Raw genomic sequence first — 10,026 nt, 5'->3', positions numbered from 1 at the left:
TGACAGAAGTAAACCTAAATAAATGTTAGCTGTAGCCAATGCTCACAATCACAAACATATTACAATAGATATCTGTTATACCAGACAGATATAACTGTAGACAAAAAGGATACATTTTTCAAACACTTATGTTTACCTTTCTTACCCCTTCAGTGTTATTCTTTTAAAAAATTCCTGCTCAAGTTTACTGTACCTAATGTGCTATCCGCCCTTTCTCTTGCCAAAACATTTAAAATGTTAATGAAGCAATGCTTAATTTGATATTAATTTTAAATTAGGTATCCATAATCTAAATATATTATCACCAAAACATACAAAAGCTATTTGTGCTGCTATAACAAAACGCTATATATATATAGAGTAATCTATAAATGACAGAAATGTATCGCTCATATTTCTAGAGGTTGGAAAGTCCAAGATGACAAGACCGGCAGATGCGTTGTCTGGTGAGGGTCTTTTCTCTGCTGCATGGGCAGGGCCTACTTGCTGTGTCCTTTAATCTCAGGGGACACTCCCTCTGGCCTCTTTTATAAAGGCAATAATCACACTCATGAAGGCAGTGACCAGCTTCTGAAGGTCCTCTTTAGAATATCAGCACAAGGGGTGTGAGATTTCAGCATAAAATTTGGGATGAATATTAACATTTAGACCACAGCACTTAGCAAAACGCAGTTCTGTGAATGAATACTTTCCACATAAAGGGGTAGATAATTTTATTAGATTATTAACATAGAATTCCAGTAATACAAGAATTTTTTTCAAAGTCTTCATTCATGAGAATGATCATTCCGGTATAAGATCATTTCCATTTGCATTTCTTTGCAACAATAACAACTTTTAATTCACTATAGAGTAAGAGAGAATGCAGGCAAACACTTTAATATTTGGAAATTTGTAGAACGCAAAAAATGTGTAGCTTAGGTCAGTCAGTATATTAGGCTCCAAGGACAAAATGTTTGATTTGTATATAGTGTCTCAGGATTTTCCTCGCGGCAAAACATTTGTCAGGAGAACACCTGAAATGTCATCGCAAGTTGTTAACAGCGCTGGAGGTGGCAGTTATCTCAGAGAAGCCCTCCTAAAACTTCTCACAGCAGGTTAGATTTTAAGGGAATGTTTCATTTACACTGAAGTCGTAAAACTGTTGCCAATATTTTCATTGTAAACATTTGTGCTAATTTTCATAGTTTGTTTCAACTAAACCAATAACTTTCTACATTCTGCCCTCTCAAAAGTAGAATACAAAACAGCACTCAGTGGAAAGCAACACCCAATTAGCAGCAAAGATACAAATGTGACGTCTGTATTCACTTTTTATGAACCTAATTCCATCATCATTTGAATTAAATAACCAATAACTAAAATAAACACACTAGGGGAATGCGGATGGGCCTTACCTTCTTGCACCGCTTGAAAAGGGTTGTTGCCATCCACAAATGTCACCGAAAATGTGATCTTCTCAGTCTGTAAGATTTCCTCATTCTGGTTGAGGTCTCCAACTGCCGTGCGAAACACCTCATCATCCTTTTTGGCAGATTCGTCAAAAATTGCTCCTAGAAAGAAGGGAGCATTGCCATTAAACAATACCACAAACACGCTGTCATACCCCCTGGAAATACACCAAAGAGACTTATATATTTGAAAAACATACATTTCCACTTAATGCATGCACTTTATTCATTACTGACACACGGCACTGGAGCAGTGTGATGTCGGAACAGGAATAGTCACCTCTTCTGACCAGCCAGGAGGAACAGTGCAACAAAGTTTCACTGCGGGGGATGGGGGTGGGGCATGGAAACTGTGCAACAGGCACAAAGAGGCTTGGCAGGAGGGACTGACTAAGGCATTGGCTGCCTTATACCATGAGATACTGAGGAATTCACAGTTGGAGCAATTCTTTTCTGAACAATAGGAGTCAACGTCAGGAAATATTCTGTGGGGCAGTTCGCAAAGTACATAGGAATCATACCTCTTTTACGATCTTAATTTCTCTTTTTTTTTATTCCCTTCCTTTCTTTCCCCCACCTTTTTTTCCCTTTTTATTGAGTTTATTGGTACAATCTAGGTCTACAATACAGTTATATTCATTACTGGGATCCTGTACCTTCACATGCCAGGTCTCGGTTCTCATTTTTCCCCCTTGTCCCTGCCCTCCCTTCACCCCCTCCTTTCCTCCCCATTAACAAACTCTTTATTTCCATTTTCTCATATTTTTTCTTTTACCTTATTTCCTTGCCCTACCCTTCCCCATTTCCCTACACCTTTAGCCCTTTTCTTCCTATTTCACACTCTTAATTGTCCCATTAGGATCTTATGTCCTATTATAGCTTTTCACACCAGAGAAACTATTGGATATTTACACATGTGTGATTTATATATTTCACTTAGGAGTATATCCTCAATATGTGTCCATTTTCCTATGAATGACTCTAATTTCTCATTCTTTAGGCCTGAGTAGTATTTCATTTTATAGAAAAACTGCATCTTCTTTATCCAGTTTCCAACAGATGGGCAGATGGGCTGTTTCCAAGTTTTAGCTATTACAAACTGTGCCGCTATAAACATGGGTGCACATATATCACTGTGATAAGATTCTTTTAAATCTTTTGGAAAGATACCCAGCAGAGGGATGGCTGGGTCAAATGGAACCTCTTGTTTGTTTGTTTGTTTGAATAGGGGTTTCATTTTCCTCTCCTTCCTTCCTTTTTTCCTCTCTCTCTCTCTCTCTCTCTCTCTCTCTCCTTTCTTTTTCTTTTCTATGCTGAGGACTCAGACCCACTTCTGTTATATTCCCAGCCTAGATTTCATTATCATTTATCATAGTACTAAGCTCAATACTATTTTAGAGATATATGAATCTCTGAAGAGAGAGGAGGAAGGAGAAATGACCTGAAGAACTGACAGAGGTCCTAGATGTTAGGTTACCTGCTTTTCCTAGACATAGAATACTAAAGATGGCAACAACACTGGCCAAACTGGTACTGTTTGGCTGCCCACACCATATTGGTTAAACAGAGTTCTTAGAGTAAACTGCTTCATTGCAAGTTTTATCTCCACTACTTCTTAAGTATACGATCTCGTATGAGGCTAAATTCTAAACCTTACATTCATCATCTGTATCATCTGTAAAATATAACAATAATAATTCTATATCTATCTGTGAGATTTATGTCTTTTAAATGTTGACCATAAATAAATTGCAGAAATGAAACCATCTAAGTTCTCAATAAATGCTAGTATTTTCTTTTTTTAAAAATCAAATCATGTAATTCACAACATTGTATTTGATGAAATAAGCAGGATAAAGAAAAGTGCTATACGATCTCACTCACATGAAATCTAAAAAGTCAACATGAGAGAAGAGAATATAATAACAGTTACTAATGAGGAGAGGGGAAGAGAAATACAGAGATGTAAGTCAAAGGATGTGAATTTGGGGTTGTTGGGATAAAATATCACAAGGCACAGCATGAGAATTATAAGTAATAATGCTGCACTATATGCTTAAACATTATAGAGAGATTGAACATTCTTAAACACACATACAAATGTAAATAAGAAAGATGGGAATATGTTTGACCATAATAGTCATTTCCACATGTATATAAATATAAAACATCAAGATATTAATTTTACCTTAACTATCATTGCTGAAACAGATAGTTATACTTTTGAGATGAATATTTTACAAAAAATGTTTAGATAATAAAAAGGCAGATTTTTCTTGCTGATTGAAATCATTTTATGAAGCCTGATTTTTAGTATGAGATGACTCTTATGCAGATATGAATTAATAATAACATAGAAAGCTAATACTATCAGATTCAGATACACAAATATTTTAGCAGTTTGTCAGGAAGTATGATATATATTTCTCATAGCTAGGGCTGAAGTAACCAATTCATTTTGAACCAGATAATCTAAGAACTGAAGTGTGTTTTATATAGAGATGTGTTAGCCTGACGTGAATTCTAATGAGTCTTTTAGAAGACATCTGTAACCAAATTTGTTTTGTAGTAGATGATGTTGTTGAGTTTTGCTGAGTATTGGCAATATATGTTTTAATGGAAGCGTTTTACCATTACCTGACAGAGCACTTAACACTGCCTTAACTTTAAACGTGGTTTAACAAATGGCAGAAATCTGCAGAAATGATAGCAAATCAGTCAGTTCAGTGCTGCATTAAGATATACCGAAAAGAAATTCACAAAAGAAACAGCTCATCTTTCTGCAGACAAAGAATCACACAGAAGAAACAGTTGATCTTGCTGCAAAAGCATAACCAACTAGCAGGAAATGTTAGCCAACATTTCAAATCCCAGTTATTTATTTACTTTTTATTCTGCTATAAAATGTCACCTTAAATTTGACTTAGAACCAAAAAAGAGCATGTAGCAATTCTTTGTGAAACAAGCATTCTGAAAAACTCTGCAAAATTTCACATGAAGAACTTCACAGAGGATGCAGAGAGATTGCAAATTGGAGTTCCACCTGAGCAATTTAGTAAGACCTGGTTTCAAAATAAAAAAGCATAAAAGCACCACTGGCTTGGGTAACTGGTACCACAACGTAGTAACAACAATAACCTCAGAAAAAGTCCCTAAATTCCATACATTTGCAGTAGTCACAGCAAAATCACCTACTTAACCTTTATAATAACACGCACACATGACTAGAATAATTCAATATTAAATATCCCAGATTTATTCCTATAATAATACAGTTGCTTAAATACAACATTCATAATAGTGTAACTAACAGGATGACACTGCAGCCATCTCCTCCCAGGCCTACTTTTCATTCTTTTATAGTGATTCATTTTACAGCCATCTCTACACATACACACACACGCACACACACACACACACACACACATTGCCCTAATTAGAATGATCAAGCAATAGGCAATACAGAATACTCCCTAAATATTCATAATATTCATATTATATCATCTTGTAATTAGTCTTCTCCATGAGTAGGTGACACTGTTTCTTTCTTTTTCATTATTATTAGTGCATTTGCAGTACATAACACCATTTACATTTTTTTGTGGCGAGTAATGTAACTTAAGTCCTTTTCATTTCCCTTCCCCTTTACTCTATTCCCTTTCCCCCCATCTCTTGATCCTGTGCCTGTATCAGAAAGATCTGTTTCCCTACTTCCCATTATCTAGGTTTTATTTTTTCTTTATTTATATTTTGAGTTTCTTTAATGGGAAGAGAAAAGCTCTAAATCCCATAATCCATACATTCACTTGCTTTTTTTTTAACCTTAACTTCACTTGCTTTATTTTTACCTTAAATGCAAACCAAATTTTTCCATAACCTCAGGAGATAGAATCTCTCCCTCCCTACCTCCCTCCCTACCTCCTCCCTCCCTCCCTCTCTCTCCCTCCCCACCCCTCTATCCCTGTAGATGTATTTAAAATATGATGTTACTCTGGACCACAAAATCATTTCATTGAAATTCAAATTTGCAAATATTCCTTCTAAATAAAAGATTTATGAAATCACTTAACCTAATGCAATAAATACCCCAAACATTCTTCTCTACATATGTGCAATTATTGATGTTGTGGCCACTACTGTAGATGCCAGTCTTGTCTCTGTGCATAATATCATTTCCTGGGACATGAAAATTATTTTCATCTTTAGCATGTCTGTCAGAGAAACTGAATATTTTAGGTACTTGAGAAACATTGATTGATTATTACTTGCTTATATTAATTTAGACATAATTTTGTACTGTGGGACATCTAAATCCAGATGAAAAATTAAAACTTTATAACCAAACTTAAAAAAATACACATGTAAATGTATTTGCATGTGATTTTAACAGAGGCACTATGTAGAAGAGTTATTGAGCAAGATATTAATCATGCACTTTATTTTTAGTTTGAATATTTAAATACCTTTTTTGTTTTATAATAGGCAAGTGAAGGAAATAACGTGTAGCTAATAGGGCACAGGCAAAAAGGGTTTTCATGTTGCTCAGAATTTCTCTTAAAATAATTGAGAACTCTGAAAGCATTGTTATACATAAATAGTATAACTACTGAAACATCTATCTATCTCATTTTATACAGTTAATGTACCAAATGTTTTAAATAATTTTTTTCTAAAAATTGAAAGCAAGCAAGTTTCAACACACCTACACTACACTTATAAAAATAATTTATGCTTAAAACCATATTATCTAGAAAGACACTTATGAAACAATTGCCCAAATGGGTTTGATCAGATTTCTTATTTGAAAACAAAATTTAAAAAAGAATAGCTAGCCATTTCTGAGTCAAAACATGCAACTCTTTATTCATTTAATTCTCCCTAAATATATATAAATTCTCTATGGTAGTTATCAACAGAAAAACCCCTCTAACCTAAAGGTAATAGTTACTGCATAGTGTGAATATTCAATAGTTTTTGCAGCAACATATTTGATACTTTCCCCTCTGATTTTATTTTGTTTTTCTTTCTTTCCACACATTTATGCATCTACACATCCACTCACCTATCCATCCATCAACCTTTCCTCAACACACAGAAATCCAGCAAAGCCACGCCAGTCCTTAAAGAACAGGTGGAATCAGACCAGAAGAGAATTATATGTCTGGACAACATAGTGCAGACAGGAAATCATGTAGTTTTCACAAAGTCACAGCTTACAAGGATTTTGGAAATGATGTACAATAACTTTCTCCTTTTCCGAGATTGCAGTGATAAGATGTTAAGTGATATGTCCCAAATGACACAGCAAAAGATACAAGGGCCAGAGCAGATTAGGGTTTCTCGTTTCAATTTGGAGCTACTTCTTCTATATTATGATTCTTTTTCAATAGAATTATTTTATTTGTAGATACTATAAAAACAATGCATAAATGTGTGTGTGTATACAAATATGTATTTAATACTACTCTGGTGATTAATACTAATTATAATCTTTGATGAAGTTATAATTGATGAATCATAGGAAAAACCTAGATATACAATTATTCTTGCATAAAATTTTCTGCCTCTGCCTTAGAAGGAAAGAAAGGAAGGAAGGAGAAAAAAGAGAGAGGGAGAGAGGGAGGAAGGGAGGAAGGAAGAAAGGAAGGAACGAAGGAAACATGAAACATGACTCTTTAACTTAGGGTAATTTATATTACTAAATTATATAGTACTAGATAAAAGTAGGAGATACAAGAACACTTAAGAGATAACCCATGACAATTAGCAAATATTCTGAATTTAAAATTCTGCTTCATAATATTTTTCTCCAATTTATAGTAAATTAAATAAAAGCAATTATACTGATTAAGGTCTATTAGTAGTAAGCAATTTAATAACTGGTGCACAGGGGTAATTTCACTTAGTCTTGGTGACAACCCTTTGGGAGAACTGAGGCTGAGATAGAATAACCTCAAAGTCTAAGCTAATAACAGTTGTAGCTTTCAAAAACTAAGTAAACTTTTAAAATTGGAGGTTAATAACGAGAATTATATTATTTCCAATTAACCAAATTGTATGCATATTTTGTTTTCATAGCTACTGTAATAAAATTGTATTTGTTACAAAAATTCTAATTTTTTTGTTTGTTTGTTTGGTACACTGGGGATCGAACTTGGGACCTTGCACTTGTGAGGCAGGTGGCAGCACAAATGAGCTAAATCACCAGCACTAAAATGTTTTAATCTCACTTTTTGTTTGATAACATTTTATTAACTAGACCAAGTTTACTTAAGTTTATATAATTTTTTAAACTTTTTTGGTAGATAAAATAGATACTGAAATTATACTATATTTTAAAAGAACTCTGTAGTTTAGCCAAATATTTACTTTTATTCTCAACTTAAACATTAAGTTTAAGTCTTTGTTGGACTAATTATCTAATACACAAGAAGAATTAAATAGATACAAATATTTAAACCTTAAATTGAATGAGAATTTTGGCAGTTACTTTTCGAAAAGTGAAGTGAGAGTTTTAATAACATATACACTAAAACACATTCTTAAATTTAGGATTCAAGTCAAATCTCTGCTATACCAATTTTTAAGGAATTTGTTTTTTCCATTTTAGTGACTAATAATCTAAGAGTGACAATGCCATAGTCATTGACTTTTTATAGTAAAGGACTTTAATAAGTTACTTAGATCTTCAAGTAGTGAAATTGTGACCAGGTGTAGAAAGGTTCATTATGTCTAGCACTGACTTAGCATTTTGTTCGAAGAGTTCAAAGTACATAATATTAGTTCCCACCCAACGTAATTATCTAATTTATAGGTAAACATTATTCTTGCTTAACAATAGATAATAATTGACTTCAAAGAGATATCCTCTTTGCCAAGATCATCAAGGAAATTAGTTCTGATGTATTGTAGAAAGATCTAACTGGAAAGAAAATTCCATATTGATGTCTAAAAACATCTATATTGATACTTGCAAGTATATTGTAATTTATACTTAGCTCATGTCAGAAACAAACTTCTTTTTTTGGCACCAGGGATCGAATTCAGGACCTTGGAAAAACAATTTTTTTCATACCAGGGATTGAACTTGGGAACTTGTACTTGTGAGACAGGCGGCAGAAATGCTGTGCTAAATCCCCAGCCCTAGGAACAGTTTTAAACATAGCAGGTGTATCTGAATGATCATTTTTCCATGCTACATTAAAACAAAATTTCTTAAAATAAGAAGGGCACAGCATGGCTGGAGAAGTAAATTCAATGACTGCAGAGATTTCCGGGAGGGAATTTAGTCTTCAATGGGAAAGTCCTCACAGCATAAACTAAGTCACATTGATAAAAGGGATTTTCTGCCATTTGATGCAGCCTTCCTCTCCAATAACTCTGAACCCACATTTCATTTGGATTCCTGCCTACATCATCACTCAGCAGCCCTGTGCACATTTAAACTGATAATACTGTCACCTACTATGTCTGACTCTGCCCTACATTTCCAGAAGTCTTTGGAGAAAAAGAATTGTAGACTGCTTAAGGAACACAGCAGAGACCTCCCCACGGAGCATAACTGGGGGCTAATCTTTACAGTCATCACTTCAGGTGAGAACATAGATCTTCAATGATTAACTTATGCATTTTCATATTAGTTGCTGAGTAAACATTTCAAAGATCAGTCCTTCTAATACAAATCATTTATTTTTTAGAGTACCAATATTGAAAGTTCAGTAATCTAGATTTTTCTTTTATACAATGGCAGTGTTCAGTTCTTTGCATTGTTTATTTTTTCTTTTCTTTTTTACTTTTCCTACTGAATCTCTGAAGAAATCCAGGTTTCCTCTTATATGCTTTTCTCTAAATCATATCTGTAATTGATCTCATTAATACAAATGTAATTGCAATGACAAGGAAAAACCAAAACAGATCTGAGAGACACTTTAAGACCTGCAACCACCTCAAAGTCTTCCCAAACTGATATAATGCATAAAAAGAAGTAATAGGGTCACTATTTGAAAGTATGTTCACCCAGGAGAGCTGCAGATATTTTTAGAATGGAACAGATTTAACATTTTTCCTCTTGTAACTATTCCCCATGTCTTTTTAATACCACCTTAAACTTCCATAAGAAGTGAGAACTGGTGTATAGCACTCAAAGTAAAATAATATGTCAAAAAATATCTGCATAATAACTAGGAGGAACAAATAATGTTTTCTGTGCCCACAAATAATGTAACTCAGGCTATCATATATATCTAATTTTATATTTAAGACTAAATTTTACTCTTCTTTTAGTTGAGAAATCATTTTACTTACTTGAATGAACTTAATTAGATGAATTACTTAAAAAAAAGCACTTTAAAAGTTCTGTAAAATATGGTTTCATTTCTAAAGGAGACGACTGTTATATCCTTTAGATTGATATAAATCTCAATCCTTATGATTTCATTAACTCTGGACCAAGTTGTAATTTTCTTCTTTACTTCATGAGCACATTTAACAATCAAAATGACAGTTTGGTGGCCTGCCTTGCAAGTGCAAGGACCTGAGTTCAATCCCTGCTACCAAAAAAAAAAAAAAAAAAAAA

General features: G+C 33.7%; 1 protein-coding gene across 2 annotated transcripts in view; it reads right to left on the bottom strand.

Annotated features, from left to right (window-relative positions):
* Positions 1-711: 711 nt before the first annotated feature.
* The window catches only part of LOC104851553 (glutamate receptor ionotropic, delta-2), a 239,332-nt gene continuing 230,017 nt past the window's right edge, over positions 712-10,026 (bottom strand). For both annotated transcript variants that reach the window (XM_010608752.1, XM_010608758.1), the window contains 2 exons: positions 1,398-1,553; positions 712-1,016 (listed from right to left, as the gene is read on the bottom strand). In XM_010608752.1, the coding sequence (XP_010607054.1) occupies positions 976-1,016; positions 1,398-1,553 (197 nt within the window). In that variant the 3' untranslated portion in view covers positions 712-975. The remainder of the gene's footprint in view (positions 1,017-1,397; positions 1,554-10,026) is intronic.

Source organism: Fukomys damarensis, unplaced genomic scaffold, assembly GCF_012274545.1.
Source record: "Fukomys damarensis isolate Sample0158 unplaced genomic scaffold, DMR_v1.0_HiC HiC_scaffold_32, whole genome shotgun sequence".
Taxonomy (NCBI): domain Eukaryota; kingdom Metazoa; phylum Chordata; class Mammalia; order Rodentia; family Bathyergidae; genus Fukomys; species Fukomys damarensis.
Note: the sequence above shows the minus strand (reverse complement) of the source record. Positions and strands in the feature narration are given on the sequence as shown.